The sequence below is a fragment of the Geotrypetes seraphini genome, chromosome 5 (genome assembly GCF_902459505.1).
Source record: "Geotrypetes seraphini chromosome 5, aGeoSer1.1, whole genome shotgun sequence".
Classification (NCBI taxonomy): Eukaryota; Metazoa; Chordata; class Amphibia; order Gymnophiona; family Dermophiidae; genus Geotrypetes; species Geotrypetes seraphini.
Genome location: NC_047088.1, coordinates 95,717,168 through 95,743,344, shown reverse-complemented (window position 1 = coordinate 95,743,344; position 26,177 = coordinate 95,717,168). Strand labels below are relative to the sequence as shown.

At 44.0% G+C, this 26,177-nt stretch overlaps 1 protein-coding gene across 1 annotated transcript; it reads left to right on the top strand.

Annotated features, from left to right (window-relative positions):
- Window positions 1-342: 342 nt before the first annotated feature.
- LOC117360364 (T-box transcription factor TBX6-like) lies at window positions 343-25,767 on the top strand. Its single transcript, XM_033944063.1, has 7 exons — window positions 343-364; window positions 9,322-9,526; window positions 11,896-12,169; window positions 13,793-13,942; window positions 17,559-17,629; window positions 22,694-22,761; window positions 25,595-25,767. The coding sequence occupies exons 1-7, from the start codon at window positions 343-345 to the stop codon at window positions 25,765-25,767; spliced, it is 963 nt and encodes a 320-aa protein (XP_033799954.1).
- The last annotated feature ends 410 nt before the right edge of the window (window positions 25,768-26,177 follow it).

The following is a 26,177-nucleotide window of genomic DNA, read 5'->3' as shown; positions in this document are numbered from 1 at the left end:
CCGATTATCACTGATTAGTTGTTAGTAGCAATTAGTGCCTAATTTGCCAATTAAATTACGCTTGTACCTACCAATATTCTACCTATGGGCCCCATATTCAGGCAGCGGCACTTAGGTCCAAATTCTCTATAGTGCGCCATACGTCAGGCAGCAGTAGGCACCCTACCGTCATCTAGCTTAATGGTTTTAATTGGTGATAAACAAAGTGGTAATTGATCACATCATTTAAAACCAATTAAAATCAAATTTTTAAAAAATGTAGGCATTTGCAACTGCCTGCAAATAATGGCGTCCAACTCCCATCCATAGAGGTGCCTACCTGCACCTATGTCCAAAGTAGGCATGGCTTATGGCGGAAGTGGATGTAGGTGCAGGCGGGTGCCTCGATGAACGCGATTCTAGTAGACAGTAGGCGCCAGAAAGGTAGGCCTGTAAAACCCTGGCCTGCATTTTTGGCGCATATTTTTGGCATGGCCATGATTTTCTACACAGCGCTGTCACGTGATTGACACATGATCAGCACCACTTTTCTAAGTGGCCGTCGCTAACGGTACCGTTTAGAGAATCTGGCCCTTAGTGTTTTGTTGACCATCGCTGGCGTTAAACCTGGAAATTCAACGTCGGGTCATGTCTGGGCTTCAGAGCTAGCTAACACATAGCTGGTTCAGTGTGATATTCAGCACTTAGACCTGGATTCTCTAAATAGCGCCTTTTTTTTAGATGCTGCTGGGTGCCCAAGCTCAGTGAAAAACGCTGTTTAAGTGATGTTTTTCACAGTTTTTCAAGGTGCCAGAATCATGCCTCTGTCGTTGCTTTGCGGCGCCTAACGCTTCTATACAGCGGAAGTGGCGTTAGGCATTGTACAGCGCCTATAGAGTCGTGATTCAAATGAAAGGTAGGTGCTGGAAATGTAGGCCTGGAAAACCCTGGCCTACATTTCTGGTGCCTACCTTTGCTGGAGGCAAGATTCTCTAACCGGCGCCGTCGTGTGATTGACTTCGGTACCAGGAAAGATGATGGAAGCAATGGTAAAGGACACAATCTGCGAACACATAGAAAACAATGGACAACTCAAGGCGAGCCAGCATGGTTTCTGCAAGGGAAGGTCGTGCCTCACGAATTTGCTGTACTTCTTTGAGGGAATAAACAGCCAGATGGATAAGGGGGAATCCATAGACATCATTTACCTTGACTTCCAAAAAGCCTTCAACAAGATACCTCACGAACGGCTACTTAAAAAGCTGTGGAACCACGGGATGCAAGGGGATATCTACCGATGGATCAAACACTGGTTGGCAGGCAGGAAACAGAGGGTTGGAATAAAAGGCCAATACTCAGACTGGCAATGGGTCACGAGCGGAGTTCCACAGGGGTCAAGTTCCACAGGGGTCGGTACTGGGACCTCTACTGTTCAATATATTTATTAACGATCTGGAGACAGGGACAAAATGTGAGGTTATCAAATTTGCTGATGACACCAAACTCTGCAGCAGGGTTAGAAACACGGAAGACTGTGAAGACCTGCAAAGGGACCTAACGAAACTGGAAGACTGGGCAAAAAAGTGGCAAATGAGTTTTAACGTACAGAAATGCAAGGTCATGCATATTGGGAAAAAGAACCCGATGTTCAGCTACAAAATGGGGGGAACACTGCTAGGGGTGAGTAACCTTGAAAGGGACCTGGGGGTGATGGTCGACACATCACTGAAACCATCGGCGCAGTGTGCGACAGCCTCAAAGAAAGCAAACAGAATGCTGGGCATCATCAAAAAGGGTATCACAACCAGGACGAAGGAAGTCATCATGCCGCTATATCGTGCAATGGTGCGCCCACACCTGGAGTACTGTGTTCAATACTGGTCGCCATACCTCAAGAAGGACATGGCGGTACTCGAGGGAGTGCAGAGGAGGGCGACTAAACTGATAAAAGGTATGGAAAATTTTTCATACGCTGACAGGTTAAAAATGCTGGGGCTGTGCTCCCTGGAGAAGAGGAGACTTAGAGGGGACATGATAGAAACCTTCAAAATCCTAAAGGGAATAGAGAAAGTGAATAAGGACAGATTCTTCAAACTGTGGGGAGCCACAAGCACTAGGGGTCACTCGGAGAAATTGAAAGGGGACAGGTTTAGAACAAATGCTAGGAAGTTCTTTTTTACCCAGAGGGTGGTGGACACATGGAACGCGCTTCCGGAGGATGTGATAGGTCAAAACTCTGTACAGGGGTTCAAGGAGAGTTTGGATAGGTTCCTGGAGGATAAGGGGATAGAGGGGTACAGATAGAACTTGAGGTAGGTTATAGAAGTGGTCAGAAACCACTTCACAGGTCGCGGACCTGATGGGCCGCCGCGGGAGCGGACCGCTGGGCGAGATGGACCTCTGGTCTGACCCAGTGGAGGCAACTTCTTATGTTCTTATGTTCTTATGACACATGATTGGCAGCTGCGTTTAAGGTGGCCACCAACATCGGCCTTACTGGTTATGGGCTACCACATAAAGATAGGACTGACCGTCGTCGGGGGCGCGTGAGGGGAGAGTTTTTTCCCCCCTTCTCTCTCTCTGCTCTATCTGGGTTAGGTTTACTTGTCCTCTCGCTTCCTGGAATGCGGGAGATGTATCTCGAAAGACTAGCAGAGTTCATAGTTTTCAGAGTTTTTGTTACGGTAACGATCTGAGATGGGATTGGGTGGGTTGGGGGTGGGGGTATTATAGTCTGGTTCATAGCGATGTCGGTTTTCTTTTTTTTATGTTGGAATTGCTGTTGCACTGCACTATTGTGTCTCTTGATTTGTCTGTCTTATGGGCCTTTATCTGGTGGGGGGATGTGGTCCACTTTCTTGCGGATGTCATAGTATTTTTGTACTGTATTTTGGAGGATGGCTCCTGCTTCGGGTAGGGGGTGGGGGGGGGGGGTTTAAGCTGTTTATTCTTGCTTGTAGTTCTAGTTCTGTATGAGACTTGTTTTGATCTGGGGCTATGTCCTGAGTGCTTGTTTGTATTTTAATTTGAAAACCAATAAAAATTGTTGAACCATGAAAAATACACACAAAAAAAGATAGGACTGACCTTTATGCGGTCCTATTTATGTGGTTAACCTGTCCAGTTAAGTGGTGAATATTAGCACCTAACTAGCCAAATGCCCCCAAAACAGTCAGCATTAACTGGTTATTTTCAGCAGCATTAACCAGTCAAGTGCCACTGAAAATGACTGGCTAACTCCAAACAAGTGATCTAACTGGCCAGGAACCATTTGTCAATTCTATTCAATTTGTAACATTTTTCTATAATCATTGTAAACCGCATAGAACTTCACGGTCCTGCGGTATATAAACCATTATTATTATTTCTGGCTTATTAAATTGCTTTGAATATCGACCCAAATATATGGAATTATGTGTGTTAAACGCAGAAACATGTGCACCAGATGGTAGAATTAGGGGGCTAAAGGCTGATTCTATAAATGGGCAGATGCAGTTATGTGCACCTTGTGTGCGTGTCCCTTTAACTGGTACATGTGCAAGGGCGTTCTGCGCTATGGTGCATATCTGCATGTGGGTGTATGTGTGAGCAGAGCATAGGTGGGCCATGGGCATGATGCCAACTTACGCATGTAACTTATAGAATACTATGGAGCTCATTCTCAAAAGAGAGAAACATCCAAAAAGTGGCAAATGGACATTTTTCATGCCGAACCCTTCCAATTCGTTATTTTTGAAGCCTGTTTTCTAGAACAGGGATTGGCAACGAGGGCCCCAATCCAGTCGGGTTTTTAGGATTTCCTCCAATGACTATGCATGAGATCAATTTGCATACAATGGAGGTAGTGCATTCAAATAGATCTTGTGCATAGTCATTGGGGAAATCCTAAAATCCCGACTGGATTGTGGCCCTCGTTGCCCACCCCTGTTCTAGAAGGATATCTTTATCTTTATTGGAATCTTCTATACCGCTACTAATGACTGTGGGGCCAATTCAGAGTGGTTTTCAAAAGTCATCTGCAATGGCTCTTCATCACATACCCAAACAAAAAAACAGGAGAGCAAGCACACATCAGCACTGTTCTTCTATGCTTTTAATATGAGCCTTTCAAAAAAAGTTGTTGCACTTTAAATTTCTGAACAACTCATATTATGGTGCAGAAAAGCAGGCTTTTGCTTTCAATTTTGATTTGGATATGCACATATTTGTTTCTGCACTTCAGACTTCCTTCGGCTTGTGAAATAAGACAAAATCTGCAATTTTTGTGTAATTTTGCCATGAAATCCTGTCCTCAAAAAGTTTTAGGCGACCTTTGAGCTGGTAAGTTTTCAGGATTATAAGCCATAATTTGCAGCATTTCTCTCTGAGCACTGGGAGGGAATACCAACTGAGCTCATTCGCATCTATTTATTTTATTTTGAAATCTTTTAATCGATATACAAGTATTTAACAAAATATCAATAAGGCAAGGAAACAGATATCAGAAACCTTGAAGATGATCCGTTGTCTGTTCTCTTATAACCCGAAATTCCTCAACAATGAAGTAATACCCAGAACAGCAAACCCCTTCCCCTCTCAGCCTGAAAGCTCATATATCTGATTCCTTAGTCTTATCCTGCAGCTTATTCAAAACTTGACTGCAGACCTTGGGGGATAATGTTTACATATATGGGTTCCAGAGTAATAAAAAACACTTTTGACTCTTTGGAGAATATCTAGCCCCATATGAATCCCACATTAGCAATAAACATGGAGTAACTGGAGAAAAGTACTCAAATAAATCAATTGATATATCTCCAGTTAAGATCTGCGCTGGTGGCAAAAATGTTCAATGGCTTAACCCCTTGTCAGCATTAAACTTCATTTTTAAACAAGCATAACTGAATAGGGGAAAACGCCTCAGAAGCTACAGGGCAAACGTTGCTCTGGAGCTATGGAGGGGAGTTTAATTATTCTTTAACTCCCCTCCAGCATTCTATCATTGGCGAAACAACCCCTTATTAATGCTGTATGAGATACGTTAGATAGATTGTGAGCCCACCGGGACAGATAGGGAAAATGCTTGAGTACCTGATTGTAAAAACCGCTTAGATAACCTTGATAGGTGGTATATAAAATCCTAATAAGAACATAAGAAATGCCTGCACCGGATCAGACCTGGGGTCCATCCAGTCTGTTGGTTCGCACACGCGGAGGCTCAGCCAGGAATACCTGGGCGAATACCTTAATCATTTGTATCCCTCAATGTGTCCCGCAAGAAGATGTGCGTCCAATTTTACCTTAAATCCTAAAATGGTGGTTTCCTCCACCACATCCTCTGGGAGAGCGTTCCAGGCGTTCACCACCCGCTGTGCGAAGCAGAACTTTCTGACATTGGTCATGGCCGTGACCCCTCTCAGCTTCAGTCCATGACCTCTTGTGCGAGTCACATTTGACAAAGTGAATAACGCTGTTTCTTGCTCTCCATCCTTTCCCCTTGTCGGTGAGTGAGCTTGCTCCATTTTGTCGATTCCTTTTAATATTTTAAAAGTCTCTATTAGATCCCCTCTCAGTCTTCTCTTCTCAAGGGTGAATAATCCCAGATTTCTGAGGCATTCTTTGTAGCTCTCCATACCTTTTACTAGTTTCGTTGATCGCCTCTGCACCCTCTCCAGCAGTGTTATATCCTTCTTCAGGTACGGAGACCAGTGTTGGACACAGTATTCCAAGTGTGGTCTGACCATTGCTCTATAAAGCGGCATTATGACCTCTTTCGATCTACTCGTGATTCCCTTCTTTATCATGCCCAACATCCTGTTAGTTTTCTTTGCCGCCGCCGCGCACTGAGCCGACGGCTTCAGATTCCTGTCTATCAGTACCCCCATGTCCTTTTCCTGTTGGCTCTTCCCCAATGTTATACCTAGCAGTTTATACTCATGCTCCTTGTTTTTCCTGCCCAGGTGCATCACTTTGCATTTTTCTACATTAAAACTCATCTGCCAATTTTCTGCCCATCTCTCAAGTTGGTTCAAATCTCTCTGGAGTTCCTCGTTGTCTTTTTGTGATCTGATTGCCCGGCAAAGCTTTGAGTACTGCCACCCACAACATTTAGGCATGGAGCTTGTTTCTCCAATACAAACAGGTCAGCGGGAAAGGCGGTAACCAATGATTAAGTACAATTTAGCACCAAATGGAGGAACTGGAATATTAAAATACAAACTTACAATACACACCCCAGTTATCTTTGCTGAGTGCACTGCCTTACTATTTCCTGCCTCGATACAACACGTCATCTAGTAGGAAGAAAAAGGCCTCAGAAGCCACGGGGAGAAATACTACCCTGGAGCTGTGAAGGAAAGAGCTATATGTACACACAGGCTCCCCTGCACACTTCTATCATAGGCCACTGGAAAAACCTCCTTTTTATGATAGGTGTAGTTTTCAAATGTAAATTTTATGTGTAAGCTTTACATAGGGTTACCAGATGTCTGGATTTTCCTGGACACGACCTCCTTTTGAGGACATGTCTGGGGGTCCGGACAGGTTTTCAAAACCTGGCACTTTGTCATGGTTTTGAAAAGAAATCAAGTAGGGAGGGAACATCCACGCATGCGTGGACACAACGCAGTGATGTCATGCATATACGCGGGATGTCATCACATCGCATCCATACATACACGGATGCCTTCCTGCCCAATAAACAGGCAGTGGGGTGTGCGGGCTAGTGGGTGGAGCTTGGGTGGGCCTGGGTGGTGGGTCTAGGGGTCCAGATTTTACTGACGTAAAATCTGGTAACCCTAACTTTACACATACTGAAATATGAAAAAATGTAAAATATGCAGAAAATGCTTATCTTAATGCCGGTCTTTAATGAAGTTTTGCTGGACTTCTGTCTTCCCTCACTGTCATCACAGACACTGCTTGCAACAGATTACACGTTGCCATGGCCATCGTTTCATGATCTAAAAATCGTTTCATCAGGGCACTGCACATTGAAAAGACAAGTTAATTCTCAGCCTCTTACCTAGTCTTTAGTAAATCGTTGAAAACCCACTTGTTTGGTAAATATTTTGATTAATTTATTATGATCATACTATATATGGTTAGTATCTCTTAGCTGTTAACCGCACTGAACCGCAAGGTAGCTGCGGTATATAAGAATTTATGTAATGTAATGTAAAAGCATCAATGATTAAGTATACACTTTTTTCTCCAGAATATAAGCTTTACCCAAAATAATTTTTCATATTGACCCTGGCAGTAGCGTAGCCAGAAAGCCAATTTTGGGCAGGCCTGGGCCCAAAGTGGGCGGATATCTCTTTTTCCCTCCCTCTCCACCCCGCCTGTGCAGCAGGCTCTCTCATTCTCTCCTTTTCCTCCAGCCTGTTCAGCAGTCTCTCTCTCCCTCCCTTCCCATACCCCCAGTCTCTGTAGCAGATTCTCTCTCTCCCTCCCTCCTTTCCCCCTCCCAGCTTGTGTACCATTTCTTCAGGTTGCCAGCAGTGGTTCCTACACACTGCCAGTAGCTGACCAAAAGCCTTCCCTTTGACGCAAAATGCAAACACATCAGAGGGAAGACTTCCAGGTCAGCTGCCAGCAGCATGTACAAACTGCTGCCAGTGGCCTGTAGATACTGGGTGGCCAGGCCTGAAACCAAACTGGGCAGTTGAGCAGAAATTTAAAATATAATATCCTCAAATGAAAAAAAAGTGAATGACCCAATATTAAATGTAAAAAAATTAAGCAATGCTACCCATAATGCCTTTAGCCTTCAAAAATTAGCATCCATTTAAATACATTAGAATGCAATTTGCAACCATCTTTGACACACAGTTTAGCAAAAGCGCTCAGGCTCTCTAAGCATTTGGTGTTACATAATGAGCACACAAATCCAACACTAACACCTATTACAGCTGGTGTTAATTTTGAGCATCAGCCCCATGTGAGGTAGACTTATGTCATTTTTCTTTACAGACAGCTTTTCTTTTCACAGATTCTGTGACAGAGAATTACTGGGGGTATCCTACCCTTTTGTTCTCTTTCCCCCCTCCTCTGTTTGTGTTTCATTTAAGACTCCTAATGGTATCATTAACACCCTAAAAACATTTCTTGCAGGGACTTGGCCCTCTTTTTTTCTTTTAGCAGGCCATAGAAATTGATGTTCTTGTTTCTCCAGCTGTTGAAAACAGCTGGGGATGGAGACCAATTGGGGTGGCCCCCAGCACAATCATAGCCCTTGCGCTTTTGCTATAAAAGGTCATAGGTGCCTTGGACTTGAGGAATATCTTCTTTTCTATCTTAAAACCCAAAGGCAGCGAGTCATGTTTGAAACGCCAAAGCTGGGATACCCAAGAGCCAGATGCAGCTTTTCCTGCTCCCCAGCATCTTTTCCGAACATACATCTGTTTTCGTCCATAAAAAGTAAGTGAAGAGGAGAGTAGGTAGCAAAAAGCAGCATTAGAAAAGGGAGCAATAGGACTGGATTACCACAGCTCTGCAAGTGGGTCTCAGTAAAGGAGTAGCAGGAAATTAAGAGGCCTATAAGTACGGTAGATAGATTAAATCAGGGGGCACTGTACAGCAAGACTGAAGTGTATTGGCAGAGCTCTATATGTACATTTCAGTACTGGGGGCTATTGTGCCAAGAGACTTCAAACCTACAACTCTGTTTTTGATTCTTAGAATTGGAATAGGGGGTGCTGTGTGGCAGAACCGAGGTATACCGGCAGAGCTCTATATGTGGGTCTCAGTAGTGGAATAACAAGGGGTAGAGTATGATAGGACCGAGGAACATTGATAGAACTGTATATGTGTTCTTCTAAGTAAAATACCAATCTATAAATAGAAATAAAATGAAATAGAGGAAAATAAGTTAGTCTAATTAAAAAAGCGTTATTTTCCTTTGTTTTGTTTTATTTTTCTATTTATTACCTTCAAACTGGACTAACAGGGTAAAATCACACTATAGTACTGGTGTACCTAAGAGTTGCCATACTGGGACAGACGAAAGGTCCACCAAGCCCAGTATCCTGTTTCCAATAGTGGCCAATCCAGGTCACAAGTACCTGGCAAGATCCCAAAAGAGTAAAACAGATTTTATGCTGTTTTTCCTAGGAATAAGCAGTGGATCTTCCCAAGTGCATCTTAATAATGGCTTATGGACTTTTAGGAAATTATCCAAATCTTTTAAAAACCCTGCTAAGCTAACTGCTTTCACCACATTCTTTCTCCAGTTCGTTTTAAATGTACGACTTAGTAGCTTCATTGCGTACCCCCTAGTATAGGAAAAGGCATCACAGGGCAGAAATGAATGTAAGCATTGATTTCTTCACACCTCTGTGTTTTCTTTCTCGTTTGATGAAGGCTGCAGTTGTTCTCACTGTTTTGGGGGGGAGGATCATCCTTGCTGTCATGAGGCGGGTATCACTGTCCTCTCTCCACTTTGGCCTTTACCACCTCCTCCGATCTTAGAGCCCCAGGTGGGAGTCCTAGCCAGGCTGGAGAACAGGGAGCTCTGGGAGAAGTTCTGCAGCGTGGGCACTGAGATGATAGTCACAAAGAGTGGCAGGTAAGTGGATACCATGTCTATTCCAGGGGCAGAAGAAACAGCTCAGGCTCTTCCCAAACAGTTGAGAGGCAGGGGAAGTCCCAAAAGCAGCCTCTGGACACTCAGTTGTTCGAGCAAGAAAACCTTTTTTTTTTAACTTTTTTAAAAAATGGGCTCAGATGCTGTGCATGTTAAACGCAATCGCTTGACTAGTTTGAATGGCCGGGTTGAAAAATGGGCAATCGATGGGAAAAACACGTGGTGAGCCATTTTGTGCTTCAGGTTGGCAAATGTGATTATTGCTAAAGCTGTCAAAACAGGTTTAGCAACGATCGCTGGCTTTAGTGCATCTAGCCCTAAGAGAGGAGCATCAAATTTTCTCCCATTCCTCTAATCCCTCCTCCAGGTCCCCCAACCGTCTTTCACAGCTTGCAGCTTCTTCCCTCTAGTGTCAGCATTAGGAAGTGCAGTGTTTTAATATGGTGGCTCTCTTTAACCAGGCTAAGCATCTCTGCTGGGTTCTCGCCCCTCTAGTATACGCTTCCTATTGTCATGGGGGCGGGACTTTGAAGAAATGCACAAGGTGGTTAAAGAGAGCTTCCATATCACAGCACTGCACTTCCTAATGCTAGCAAAAAGGAGACTTGAGGGCAGAGGCCGACACTGATGGTGATGGCAAGAGGGGGGCAGCTGGATCATGTGAGAAGAGGCATGCAGGGCAAGCATGTGTAAGGTGACCATATGTCCCGTTTTGAACGGGACCATCCTATTTTTAGATCCCCTGTCCTATTGTCCCCACACACAGCTTTGGAATGCTGAAATGTCCCGTTTTCAGGGACAGCATCCTGAAGCTGTACACAGGGACAATGGGACATACGATCGCTTCCTGTCCCTCCCTGCCACTCAAAAAAAAAAAGCCTCCCTCCAGCGCCCGATTCAAACCCCTCTCACCAGTCCGCCGCCGCTGCTGTTCTCCTCTTACCTCCCTGCTGCTGCTGCTAATTCCAGCCCTGATGACAATTCTGACATCGGAAAGAAGGCTTCTGGGTTGCAGTTAGCAGCAGCAGTGGCAGCAGGGAGGTAAGGAGAGTAGCGGCGGACCGGGGGAAGGGGGAAGGAAGGAAGGAGTCTTTTTTTTTTTTGCGCGGCAGGGAGGGAATGAGGTAAGCAGGCTGGCTTTGGCGCAGCAGGGAGGGAGGGAGGTATATAGGTAGGCAGGCAGGCTGGCTTCGGGGGTGGGAGTGGGACAAAGTCTGGAAGGCAGTGAGGGGGCCATAGGAAGGAGGCACTGGGGGCACTAAGGACACAGGAAGGAAGGAGGGAGGGAATAGAAAGGGACAATTGTTGGGCCTGAGTGCAGAAAGAAAGAAATGAAAGAAAGATACACAGTCAGAAGTAAACGCAACCAGAGACTCATGAAATCACCAGACAGCAAAGGTAGGAAAAATGATTTTATTTTCAATTTAGTGATCAAAATGTGTCAGTTTTGAGAATTTATATCTGCTGTCTACATTTTGCACTATATTTGTCTATTTTTCTATAGTTACTGAGGTGACATTGCATATTTTAAAGTCTTGACATCTTTGAAACCCCCCAAATATAAATGATAATTAACATTTTCTCTGCATATAGTGTGCTTTGTAGTTTTTTTTTAATTTTATGGTTACCATTATGAATTAATAAGCTATTATGAGTACATGAAACGAATGGAAGAAATTGGGGGCGGGATTGGGGCGGGGCTAGGACAGGATTGGGGGCGGGACTGACAATTAATAGATGTCCCGTTTTGATGAGAAAAATTAATGGTCATGTTAAGCATGTGTCACGTTATGATAAAAACTTGTATTGAAAAATCTTGTACTGTAACTGAAAAATTTAACTTGTAGACTGTATATTATGTATATTGGTTTTAGATCCCTAATGTGTGTCGTTAGGATAAAAACTTGTACTATAAGTATGGCAAACTGTAGCCTGTTAACTGTAAATTATGTATTTTAGTCGTTAACCCATTCAGAGTTCTTTGGGGAGGATGAGATAAAACCCAAAATAAATAAATTTAAAATTACACGATGGTGCGTCTTTCCCCATTACTAAAATTGGGGAAATTGGGAAAAGGGGTCTCAAATTGAGGACAATCCCTGAAAATTGGGGACGCCTGGTAACCCTATCCTACGATTTCATGGGCCACATAAAATTCATTCAGTCTGTGGGCCACATGTTGCCCACCTCTGGCCTAGGGTATATAATAGCTTGCATCTGCTCTGGGGAGGGAAAGAGATAGAGAAAGAAAAGGAATGAGTGAAATGAGGAAGGAAGAAAACTTGGAGAAGAGAAGCAAAGGTCTAGGGACCAAAACGACTCTCTCCCCTCTTGTCCTCTTTTTATTTCAGGCGAATGTTCCCAGAGTTCTGCATTTCTATCTCAGGTCTGGATCCTTTTGCTCTGTATGCGTTGACTGTGGAGGCGCTGCCCACAGATAGCTTCCGCTACAGGTGGCGTGGTGGTGCTGAGGGCTGGCAACAGAATGGAAAGGCTGAGACCCAGCTGCCAGCACGGCTGTACCTGCATCCAGAATCCCCGGCCCCTGGGGGCCACTGGATGTACCGTCCTATCTCATTCAGCAAATTGAAAGTTACTAATAGCATGCTAGACCAGAGTGGCCATGTGAGTACCAGTCACTGCTAAGCAGAAAAGGTGGAAAAAATGGGCCATAGGAAAGTTTATATGCATAATATGATAACATGACATCAAAACACATCCTGAGCTTTGTTTTGCATTGTCACTCTGCAGTGAGAGTAAAAAAAAAGAGGGATTTTTGTCTACTAAACCGAACAGATTATGATGGTTTTCGTAAAGCATTCATATCACACAAAAAATATGTAGGGACTTTTACTGGATTGGATTATATTTGGATATGATTACTCATCTTTCCAAATCAGAGCTGAAGGCAGAATGGGACAATTCATCGTGGCCATTTCAGCGGAAGCAGCCAGGATGAATCGTCCTATCCACATCACTGTTGGCACATTTCCTCTTCTCTGCCTCAGTGTCATAGTGAGGGGTGAGCGGGGGTGTAGACCACCCCCCCTGGGTGCCATCTTGCTGGGAGGCGTCAGTGCCTCTCCTCCTCTCTGCCCCTCCCGCATACCTCTTAAAAGGTTCACCAGCACAAGCAGCTTCTTCCACCCCTTGCTCGCGCCGGCCGTGGTTCCCTTCTGACGCCACCTCCTAGTTGCGGGACCAGGACATCACATCAGAGGAGAGCTGAGGCTGGCGTGAGCAGGAGGTGGAAGATGCTGCTCGCACCGGTGAACTTTTTAAGAAGTATGCTGTGGCAGCGGTGGGGAAGATTAAGGGGGCATCCCTAGTTTGAGGGTGTGTGGGGGGCATTGCCCCCCAAATGAAGTTAGGTGCTGCTATGATGCTCCCGAACTGACAGCTGGGTGTAGGAAGATTTATCATGGCCAATTCAGCGCTGAAATGCCGCACTGAACTGAACGTGCTGAAACAGCCATGCTGAATCGTCCTAGACTCAGCTGAAGGTGAGTTATAGTTCAGGTGTAATAGGTAATATACTTCATTACAGGGTTTACAATTAACGAGCCAGATTAGCTATTGTATGCTACCATGCTAGGACTACTGCAAGTCCTGTTAACAGCACACACTGATCCAATAGCTGGATAGCACTGATCCAATAGTACTGATCCGATAGCACTGATCCAATAACTTTGTATCTGAGGTAATGCTAAGAAGTGCAGGGTCATGCATTTGGGCTGCAAAAAGGAAACAGTACAGTTTTAGGGGTGAAGAGCTTTTGTGCACAAAAGAGGAGCGTGACTTGGGTGTGATCATATGTGATGATCTTAAGGTGGCCAAACAAGTAGAAAAGGCAATGGCAAAAGATAGTAGGATGCTAGGGTGCATAGGAAGAAGAATGGCCAGTAGGAAAAAGTAGGTTATGATGTATAAGACTCTGGTGAAACCTTATTTAGAATACTGGAGAGCGTACCTTCATAAAGATATAAACAGGATGGAGTCGGAGGATGGAGAGCCTACTTGCCTTTATAGAATAAGCTCCTGTCAGACGCCTAGGCTCACAGTCCTTTTAATATTTCTTCAGTTCCTAGTTCTAAGTATGATTATTAGATAATACCTGTCCTACAGCAGAGAACACATTCAGGACTTTGTAGGTTTTTGTCACTCTGCAGGGTCTATGGGTTATTGTTAACTGAATTGTTTACGATTGCCCTTTCTTTTCTTATCATGGTTCCTGTCCCCCTTCCTCAGCTAATCCTGTGCTCCATGCACAAGTATCGCCTGCGCCTCTGCATTGTCCTGACCGTACAGCCTGGGTCCTGTACCACCAGTACCACCTTTTCTGCCACCACATTCCCCGAGACCACCTTCATTGCAGTTACCAGCTACCAAAATGAAAAGGTAAAGGGGAGGGGATGTGGGCAGTATCAAAAGTGGCAAAGCACAAGGAAAAAGGAGGACGTAGAAGGTCCACTTTGTACAATATGTTGTCCCACATATATAACTCTTGTGCAGTGGCGTAGAAAGGGGGGGTAGTCCTCCCGAGACACCATGTTGGTAGGGGCACTGGCACCCTTCCTCCTCTCTGCCTCACCTCTTCCCACTCCTCCCCTCCCATTCCCCATACCTCTATTTGTTCACTACCGCAAGCAACAACCGTGACCGTGGCGTCTCTCCCGCTGATGTCACATAGGAAGTGATGTCAGCGGGAGAGACGATGGGGTTGTGAGGAGCACGCTGAAGTTCTTGTTGCTCGCGGTGGTGAACGTACGAAGATAAGTTGCAGCTGTACTCACTCGAGAAACGCAGAGAGAGGGGTGACATGATCGAGACATTCAAGTATCTCACGGGCCGCATCGAGGTGGAAGAAGATATCTTCTTTTTCAAGGGTCCTGCGGCAACAAGGGGGCATCCGTGGAAAATCATGGGTGGGAAACTGCACGGGGACACCAGGAAATTCTTTTTCACTGAAAGGGTGGTTGATCGCTGGAATAGTCTTCCACTTCAGGTTACTGAGGCCAGCAGCGTGCCTGATTTTAAGGCCAAATGGGATAGATACGTGGGTTCTATTCACAGAGAAAGGTAGGGGAGGGTCATTGGGGTGGGCAGACTAGATGGGCCGTGGCCCTTATCTGCCGTCTATTTCTATGTTTCTATGTTTCTATTACATGACAGTTATTCCCTGCTTTTTACTGGCATTCCACTTATTTATTGGGCACTTGTTTGTCACTGAATTTGCACTTGTTAAGCACACAGGAGCACCTAAATGATGGTATGCGGCTGGTTGGAGTAGTATTGTCTGCTCTGTTGTTTGCCGGCTCTGTTTCTTTAAGCATCAGAGAGGCTCTGCCGAGCTGCTCTTAAGAGCTTTCAAACCCACGCTGAGGGTGCTCCTTCACTCAAAAATTTATAACTTAAATTCAAGCTTATTTGCTGTTTTCAAGTGTGGAGGCCAGGGAATCATATTGCCTGTAATGCCATAGGGCAGGGGTGCCCACACTTTTTTGGCTTGCGAGCTACTTTTAAAATGACCAAGTCAAAATGATCTACCAACAATAAATTTTTAAAAAACACAAAGCACACTGTACACAGAGAAAATGTAATTATCATTTGTATTTGGGATTTTTTTCAGAGGTCAAGGCAAATGACTTTAAAATATGCAATGTCACTTCAGTAACAACTATACAAAAATAGACAAATATACCCCCTCCCCTTTTACTAAACCGCGATAGCAGTTTTTTAGCGCAGAGAGCTGCGCTGATTGCCCCGCACTACTCCCGATACTCATAGGCTCCCTGCGCTAAAAACTATTATTGCATTTTAGTAAAAGGGGGCCATAGTGCAAAATATAGAAAGCAGATATAAAAACGGACACATTTTGATCACTAAATTGAAAATAAAATCATTTTTCCTACCGTTTTGTCTAGTGATTTCATGAGTCTCTGGTTGCACTTCCTTCTTCTGATTGTAAATCTACTATTTCTTTCTTTCTGCCCCCCCCCCCACACTTTCTTTCTCTCTCCCCCAGCCCCCTCTTTATTTCTGTCTTTCTTTCTCTCTCTCCCTGCCCCTCCAAGCCATCGCGCCAATTTCTCCACTTCCCTGATTCTTTCTCTCTCCTTGCCCCCACCCAAGCCACCATGCCTATTTCTTCCTGCTTCCCCAAGTCAGGCCTGGTGCGTACAAGCGCCAGGCCCACAAGCCTTCCTTCTCCCCCCCCCCCCCCACCCGACATCAATTTTGATGTCAGAGAGGAAGTTCCAGGCCAGCCAGGCAGCGATTTGATGTCAGACGTCAGATGTTTGACGTCAGAATTGATGTCAGAGGTGAAGGCTTGTAGGTTTGGCGCTTGTACGCACCTGGCCTGGCTCAGGGAGGCAGGAAGAACAAGATCGCAAAGGCAACGTGATCGACTCGCATTGCCTTTGCGATCTACTGGTCGATTGCGATCAACCATTTGGGCACCCCTGCCCTAGGGCATACACTGCTCATATTATTGTGTCTTTTAAGTATCTGGGGCATTTTTGTAGTCATGATAAAATTTGATATAAAATAAATTATAAAATTCAAAAGCCCGTGAATTATAAGTGCTTGTGAGCCACGCGTGTTTTGTGCTACAATAGCAGATGGCATTATGGATGGTTGTTTTTATCCTCGTGCTTTCCATGTTGTGCTGATGAGAAGATACGCGATGAGACCTGAAGATGATGATGGCGATGATGACATTGCGTTTCCCGGCACCTGAGCACTTTTAAGGCTCTTTTATTGTGGTGTATTCTGCACACGTGCCGATTGCTATCACCAGCGACTCATCACTTATAAATTTAGTGACCCTTCGTGAAACTCTGCAAACCTCATTTGTATGCGCGCTTCTTGAGAATGACTCATCTTTTTGAAATTATTCCAATAACGGCCGTAACAGCGGCCTGTTGGATTTTTCCAGCGATATTAGAGAATCTTCCTCTGAAATAGGAAACGGGAGACAGATTGATCCTTGCTAAAATTAAAAGGGGATGTTTTGAAGTCTGAGGAATACTGAGAGTGTACCCTAGACAGGATAAGGTTTTATTTATTTATTGGGATTTAATAATCGCCTTTCTGATGAAAAGATTCACCCAAAGCGATTTACAATACACTGAATAGTAATCAGGTACTTGTAAGTATTTTTCCTATCTGTCCTGGCAGGCTCACAGTCTAACTGTGGTACCTGGGACAATACAGGGTTAAGTGACTTGCCCAGAGCCATAAGGAGCAGGCTGGGATTTAAGACACAATTACAACATCATGATGTTTACCAGGGCTAACGGTGTTGCCCAATGCTATAATCCTTCGGATTGAAGAAAAGTGATCACATTAGTCCCTTCTATCGACTATTACACTGGTTGCCAATGGAGGCCCAAATAATGTTCAAATTTGCATGTATTTGTTTCATGCAGGCTTGGGGATGAGTGCCTTCCTATCTTCTACCATATTTCGTACTACACAACCCCACACGGTTAACCAGAAACTGTAACACATTTGCATACCCAAGGCTGTAAATACAAATCCTTTTTGGACAGATCTTTCATGTTCCAAGCAAGCAAACAACAGTCCTGGCTGGGTAACTACATCAATGAAGCCAGGCTGACCTACGGCACCTTTCAGAAAGTAATTAAAACCATACTGTTTGAACGATTCATCTCCTAATCAGAAGCCTCACTCAATTTATATTTTTCTTCTGTCTATTCCTTGTGTAATATGTTGTACCTTCACCGTTTACTATCTGTAATTCGCTGATTGTCCAGCCCTCTTCGATGTGAACCGCCTAGAAGTCATCTGACTATGGCGGTATAGAAGAATAAAGTTATTATTATTATTCTACCAGTCCTGTTCAATACTTCTAATTGATGAAGAATCACTGCTATGAAAATATTATGCATAACACACTTCAGTTGCTATCCCAAGATAACACAAGCCCTCAGCCACACTCATATCTCAGTGCAGTCATTCATTGACCGAGTTCCCTCTGTGTCCACAGCTCTCACAGCTGAAGATTGAGGAGAATCCATTCGCCAAGGGGATCAAGGACTTCAGAAAACAGAAGAGAAGGTGAGTGCCGGGCTACTACTGCTACTATGTATTTTTTCTATAGCGCTACCAGGTGCACGCAGCACTGTGCATTATACATGCAAGAGACAGTCCCTCCTTGAAAGAGCTTACAGACAAACAGGACAGAAGGGTTTCCTCTTTTAAATTCAGGTCACAGACATGACTGAACAGTAAGTTGGTAGCTCACCCCCCAGACCTGTGCTAGGTCTCTATTTATTTTTATTGCGGGGCTAATGAGGAGGCCAATACTACACTAATGTTCTTAGCCATTGAAAACACTTGGGTAATAACTGGCACTTCTGAAGCCCTTAGAAAAAAACAAATAAAAAAGATAAATGAATATATATGATACTGTTTTGTATTTGAAGGGGAATAAAGATAAATGAATATATATATATGATACTGTTTTGTATTTGAAGAGTAATTAATTGCAGTATCTTACAATTGACTGCAAGATATACTATTCCCAGCAGGTCTCTTTTTCTGCCACTCTCTCCCTTCCCATAGCTCCCAGTGATTCTGCTGAAAACTACACAATGAGAGTACCAGCAGAATTGGAAAATGGGTCTAAAGATGCCCCCTGCTCTGAGACATCATGCTGGCCATACAGAAGATCATTTTATAACAGGTTGCCCAGGTTTGGAGGGCCAGCAGGTGCCTAGTTTTGGTTTCCCTTATAAAGACACGTGGAGATGTGGACAGGCATTTTTGAAAGGATTGCCAAGCCAGAATAGAGACGTCCTTGTCAGAAGGATCTCACATGTACAGGGTGCCCACAAAAACACTCCGTGATTTTAAATGGTTACAAAATCAAAACTTATTGGAATATGTTTATAAATAAGATGACAGAAAATACAAGTCCCAGAAAGCACGGTTAGCAAGATCTTACACAATCGGTTGCACTTTCACCCTTATAAGCTGCAATTGGTGCAGAAGTTACAACCTTCAGACAATGCAACACAACAAAATGTCCAGGTGCTCCTCAAGTGGCCCCCAAGATCACCGGACATTACTGTTTGTGACTTTTTCCTTTGGGGGTACGTGAAAGACAGAGTGTACATACCTCCACTACCCGCAACTATGGATGACCTGCAGGAACGCATCACTGAAGCTACAAACACGATCATGCCAGATATGCTTCGGAGAGTCTGGTCCGAACTCGATTATCACATCGATGTTTGCTGAGTAACAGGTGAGGCACACATCAAGTGTATGTAATCAACAGACACCCTATGAAACTTTATAAGTTGATGAAACTGTAGCCTCAAAGGTGAAGGAATATTCCAATAAATTTTGGTTTTGTAACCATTTAAAATCAAGGAGTGTTTTTGTGGGCACCCTGTATATTTGAACAGGAAACATGTAGAGCTTTCCTGTTTGAAACTACATGAGAAGAACATCCGTGAGTTGGAGACATCCAGCATAAACAGCCATTTTACAAACTGGAATATCTAAATGATGAACAGGGGAAAACAAAGCATATGGATTGCTGTGTGGCAGCATTCTTAGAAAATGGCCACAAAGATGTTTTGCAGAGCAGAGGGGCAACCTAGTGGTTAGTGCAGTCATAGATGTCGGAACGGCTGAGGCCACAGGGGCCGTTGCTTCCCTGAAAATTGGCGGTCACCGGTTGGTGCCCTCCCTCCCTCCCTCCCATTTCCCGGTGTTGTACTTTAAATTTTCGGGACAGCCGCCGTGCAGCGTCAACGAGCAGACCTGCTCCGGAACCCTTCATTCTACTTACGGGGATAGGCTGCGCGGCAGCTGCCCTAAAGATTTAAAGTACAACACCAGGAGAAGGAAGGGGGTGGAGTAGGGAGCTGGTGATAGGCCATGCTGCAGGATTCTGCTGGGGCTAAGGCAGAGCTTCTAGGCCCCCTCAAACCAAACAGCGTTCCACTGCCTATGAGTGCCGTGGACTATAAACCAAGGAAACTAGGTTCAAATCCCACTTTAACTCTTTTATTCTGTAATTGTGAGCCCTCCAGGAACAGAAAAATACCTACTATCCCTGAAGATTCACCACTTGAGTAGTCTTCAGGAGGGAGAGTGTGGCGCAGTGGTTAAAGCTTCAGCCTCAGCACTCTGAGGTTGTGGGTTCAAACACACGCTGCTCCTTGTGACCCTGGGCAAGTCACTTAATCCCCCCATTGTCCCAGGTACATTAGATAGATTGTGAGCCCACCAGGACAGATAGGGAAAAATGCTTGAGTACCAGAATAAATTAATGTAAAACCGTTCTGAGCTCCCCTGGGAGAACAGTATAGAAAATTGAATAAAAAAATATATATATATTTAGGTACTGTAGATATTTTTCTATTCCTGCAGGGCACACAATTTCAAAAAATTAAAAAAGAGTTATAGTGCTTCTGAAACCTGGTAAGAATCTGGAATGTCCGAAATCCTACAGACCAATTTCCCTGCTAAATTTTGAAGCCAAACTGCTAGCGAAGATCCTAGCTAATCGCATGGCCCGTGTTTTGTGGGAATTTGCGGGAGCAAGTAAGGATGCCTCTCAGTACCGAGCAGCAGTTCCAAACTGCACTCCTGCTCGTGCCGCTCAGAGGCTGAAGGAACTCGTGGCAGCCGGTAAGCAGAAGGGCAGGAACTTGGAAAGTTCACTCCTGCCCGCTGCACCTCCACCGGGGATCGGCAAGATGAGGTATGAGGCTAGGGCAGGGAGGGGGGCATGGGGCAGAGCCTTGCGGCGGCAGCCTGCAATAATTCTGGGAGGATTGTATTGTTGGCTCGAATATAAACCAGGAATGGGCAAATTTTTTGGCCCAAAAATCCCAGTTTATATTCGAGTATATACGGTACATACCTCAATCTGGGAGGGATGGGGAGGGATGGAAGTTAGGAAAGGGATTGAGTCCTTAGTGGGCTTGTACATAGGACTTTTCTCTATTGCTGGGGTGCCTTAAGAGCAAAGACACTCTGGCCATTTAGGTTTCGGGAAGGGGGGGGGGTTAAAGTCTAGGCAGTACATACTGGGAGGGGTGAAATATAGTTAAATTGTTGTAATATATGAGATTCATTTGCGCATTATGTGTCACTAGATTTGTATTCACTTTGTCTTTTGTATGGTTTATGTGCACTATGTCTTTACTAAAAAAAGATTTACAATAAATAAAAAATAAAAGAATTAGAGTGGGATTTGAACCTGGATCCCTTGGTTTACAGTCTACTGCACCACCCACTCATCAGACCTGTATGCCTCTCTGTTCAGAATGCCAATGGTTACCAGACGTCCGGGAAAACCCACATCTGTCCTCTGTTTAGAGGACTGTCCAGATCCCTGGAGGGATTTACAAAACCCAGCAGTTTGTCCAGGTTTTGGAAGGCCCCGAGATCAGGATCGCATCTGGAAGGCCTCTGTGCATGCACTGATGTTGATGTAATGATGTCACATGCATGCACACATGCATGTGATGTCATCGTGCCAATGTCTGTGCATGCGCGGAGGTACTCCATATGGGGTCCCGAGCTCGGGGAAGGAGACACGAGATTCGTGGGAGGGTGGGGCGGGGCTGAGGAGGAGCAGAGCAGGACTAGGTGTCTTCTTTTTTATAGAGGAAATAGGATAATCCTAAAAATGCCCATAATACCTGAAGCTGTAGCAAAGTCTGATACTCCGTTCCAGTTTCACTTTCAAGGGAGAAGAAGGGGATAGCAACCACCGGAGGATTAAGCAGGTGTCATACCTTAATTCCTCCAGTAGTCAGCTATTGAATCAAAGCACCTTTTTGTACCCTAGGCATGATTGAAACAGGTGTAATTAAGGACATCTTTCTTTTTAGACTTGGACATGTCTTCCACTTTGGTAATCATTGGTGAATATCCGGATTTTTGGCGCTCCCTAGCCCCATTCCAAACACGTCCACAACACTCCCCCCTTGCTATTTGGACATACAGCTGTTCCAAGCACATGGATGCCCATTTCGGCATTTTGGGACATCCATATGCTTCGAAAATAGGTACCATAGGTACCCAAGTCTCTTTATAACATTCTGAGTGTAAGTTGGCAAAAATTATGGGCAGATTAAAGTTGCGGTTGTTTAGGCCTGCTCATGGGCAGGAGTAAATGTTAACGTGTACAGCGGAGGGCACATGGTGCAGCAATGTCAGAGACCTACACCCCAGGCTTCTCCTTCTCTTGCTACACCACTGGAGGTTGCTGAGCAGGAGGCCAGAGAGAAAAAGAGGGCCACCAGCAGTACTGAAGAGGGGAACATTGTGCCGGAGAGCAAAGAGGGGAATCAATTTCAGTTTCTGTACAGGGTGTTGGTTAGTCTAGAGTCGTAGTCTCAAACCTAAACCCTTTGCAAGGCCACATTTTGGATTTGAAGATACTTGGAGGCAGGATTAACCAATAGGCCAAGTAGGCATGTGCCTAGGGCCCGAAATGGTCAGGGGGGCCCAATGAAGGAGGGCATCAACATTGTTTTTTCCAAATGGCGATGGGCCCCTCCAGCATCGATAGGTAATGCGGGCACCCCCAATCTGCAATGCGGGCCCCACCCCGATTGGCAAGGCAGACCCCCCACCCCATCGACGGAAAGTAAGACAAGCAAGCAACGTGGGTAAGAAAGGCAACGGGAACTGTAATTGTGCAAGCGGTGCTGCTTGCCCAAAGCTTCCCTCTGATGCAGCTTCCTGTTTCCGCCTGGGTGCATGGTGGGGTGGGGCAGGGCAGGGGCCCAGTGTACTTGTGTGCCTAGGAGCCCTTCATGAATTAATCCTGCCCTGCTTGGAGGGCCTCAGAAAAAATAGTTAATGTCTTATTAAAGAAATGACAATTTTGCATGAGGTAAAACTCTTTATAGTTTATAAATCTTTCCTTTTGGCTAAATCTTAATAATAATATTGTAATTTATAGCTAAAGAGACATATGATCAAGAATCTGTTTTATTTTACTTTTGTGATTATGATAAACATACCGAGGGCCTCAAAATACATACAAAATACAGCCTGGCGGGCTATATGTGGTCCCCGGGCTGCAAGTTTGAGACCACTGGTCTAGAGCCAGTTTTGGTGACCATTTATGGATTATTTTTTTAAAAGGGAGAAGATGAAGAAGAATGACCTGGAGAGGAGTGAATTAGAGGACGAGGAGGAAGAGAGGCCGCCTGGTTAGTCTTGTCAGTGTTTCTATGTAGCCTTCTGTGGATATATTGAAAGGAGGGAGAGAAGCATGTGACTGCAAGCCTATTTCTGAGGCACAGGGATTCTAAAGTGTTTTGGGGCTTGGGCTCAAAGGAAAGGGAATGGATTTTGGATTTAGCTGAGGTCTTTTTCAACTGCAGCTCAAGCAAGTTATATTCAGGTACAGTAGGTATTTTCTTGTCCCCAGAGGGTTTACAGTCTAATCCCTCAGCCTGTGGAGGTCAATGGCTTTAAAGCCTCTGATCACTGTGGGCTAAATCTGACCTGGCTATTCAGGGATGGGTCATGTCCGGTCACCAGCAGTGAATATTCAATATTCTGGAAGATTTAGAAATTATGCAGTTATTGGTGAATATTCAAGCCAACAAAAAAAGGAGAAAAAGACCTCTGCACCAATAATCTGATGAAAGAAAGTGCAGAGATAACTACAGAATCAACGTTGCAAATGTCAATACAAATATATAAGAAACGTCCGATATGTATAATCATATTAAAAAAGCAAAGACTCGACACGGGCTGTGTTTTGGTGTATCCGCCTGCATCAGGGGTCCAATATTATCTATAAAATAATTGATATAAGAATATACTGTACATTAAGAAGTACACTCGATCAAGATTGGAAGGAAACATACCCTAGTGCACATGTTTCGCAGAACTGATCGACAGCTGTAGGAAGCTTAGCCCCCCCAAGTATATGTCACCCCAACACATTTCATGCCCGGGATCTTTCGCCCCACGCATTTCACCTCCCCACAGGAACTTTCATCCCCAGCATTCACTGCAGTACTAAATTACTAAATTAAGCATTGTCATCATTACCATTTTTGTTGGCCTATATAAACAAGTACATTTTTATGGCTACACAGCTTTTTTTCCTTGTGCGCATTTCAAATCTAGGGTCTAGGACAGTTTCATTGCAGCCATTTAAGTGCAATGAATTGTCCATGATGAATCTGATTCTCCTCCCTGCCCTCCCTATTGCAGCGTCACTGTTGTACCCCTCCTGGTCATGCGAGGGGACAATCCCCCCCCCCCCCCCGAAATGAAATGAAAAACAAAATTTCATCATGGCCTTATTATGAATGGGTCAAAAATTCTGGGTCAAGTGAAGAAAGATTACAATGGCATCTTCAGATGAACATTGAAATCAAACAAATATAATGGAACACCAATTGTGTATATAATGTGATTCAAATCAAGGGAAAAAAGACCTCAAAATACCCCAAGAATGCAATCAATAAGTCACAATCGTATTGGGGTTGGGTATCATCACTGGTCAAAAACCCTTGAATGTGTTAATTTTTGATTAAATTTTAAACTTTTTGTGATAATTTCATAATGCTTTCATGATTAACTCTTTAATAAATAACATTGTGATTAAATATCAAAACTTTCTTCGTGACCAGCAATTGTGTATTCAAAATTCAACTGATTTTATCTGGCTTATCTATAAAATACCATTAAGCACTTATCTTAGTAACCCTAATTTGCCAGTTGAAAATCAAAATTGCTCATTGCTCTTAAACAAAAGAAGAAAATAAATAGAGACATTATATCAATATTTTACTGAACAAATCATTGGACTAGTGTTTAAAGTTAAGATAGCTACAGAAAGCACCAACTACAATGAACATGCATGAGAGAGATTTGCATACTAAGAAGGCAGTGCAGGCAAATCTCTCTCATGCATATTCATTGCGGATATCCTGAAAACCTGGCCTGCCAGTAGATCTCGAGGACCGGACTTGGGCAGCCCTGCACTAGTCCAATGATTTGTTCAGTAAAATATTGATATAATGTCTCTATTTCTTTTCTTCTTTTGTTTAAGAGCAATGAGCAATTTTGAATTTCAACTGGCAAATTAGGGTTACTAAGATAAGTTTTTGACCAGTGATGATACCCAATCCCAATACGATTGCATTCTTGGGGTATTTTGAGGTCTTTTCTCCCTTGATTTGAATCACATTATATACACAATTGGTGTTCCATTATATTTGTTTGATTTCAATATTCATATTTTTGGACACTACTTGGTTTCCAATTATTTCATTCAGTTTACACTGTGTATCTTCAGATGAACAAACATTCGTAAAATGAGAAGTCAATGCTGGGTCAGTAATGATTGATATTGCAATTTAGTACAGCTGTGAACGATGGGGGCAAAACATCCGGGGGTGAAATGTGTGTATGTGTGTGTGTGTGTGTGGGGGGGGGGGGTGTTGAAAGATCCCAGGAGTGAAATATGTAGGGACAAAAATTCTGGGGGCAAAATGTACCTGGGGGCAAATTGTTGGGGGCAAAACTTCCGGATGCCCTTAGTAACAACACAATTACAGAAATAAACAGCCTATAGAAATAAAAATATTTTATAAACAAAAGAATGGCAATAATAAAATATTCCAGCAAAATAACAATAAGAAAATAATATATCTGCTATGAAACATGTACCTAAGGTATATTTCCTTCAAGTCTTTTTTTAACAATGATTTTTATTTTTGTTACCTTTGTATGATTTTTATAGATGATATTGGACCCCTGATACAGGCAGATGCGCCAAAACACAGCCCATGTCTGGTCTTTGCTTTTCTAATTTGATGTGCATGTCAAACATGTATTAAATATTTGTACTGATATTATTCTCCAGCTTGGTTCTTTGGTCATCTCTGCTCTTTCTTTCATTGGCGAATATTCAGCACTCTCACATTTATGGCACTGGGGAGGCAGTAACATTTGCGGTACTATGGGAGGGACAGAGGAGCAATATTCTGGCCTTATTGTTTATTTCATTTATGCCTGCAGAATACAAGAAACCAAAATATTCACCAGAGAATACAGGAGCTGGAAGAGAGGAGATGCTTCTGGATACAAAGAGCCCAGACACTGGATGGGAAGAGAGGCTACACGAGACAGAGAAAGCAGAACAAGTTAGAGGAGGCGAGGAAAATTGCCTTGGAGTGCCTAGTCTCCCCTAGGCAGCTCCCTGAGGCTTTCCTTCCCATGATGCCCCATCTTCAGACACCCCAAGCCCTTCCCTTCTGTACCCTCTGGTGGGCTATAGGTTAGTTTGAAAGAATCTCAGTGTGGGAAAGTGGGAAGGGTATGTACATGTGCTTAGGAAAGAGTGCTACCCCACTTAGGGTTACCAGATATTTTCTTAAAAAAAAAAAAGAGGCCACATGGTCCCACTCCATTCCATCTACAGCCCCGCATCATTCCACCGCCAACCCCGGCCACACACAAACCTTGTCTCTTCGGGACCATGTCTGGAGGACATCTGCACATTTGCAGATGCAACACAATAATGTCATGCACGATAATGTCACATCCACCCATGAGCCAGATGCCCTCCAGACGAAGCCCCGAGCTCAATGGTTTTCAAAAC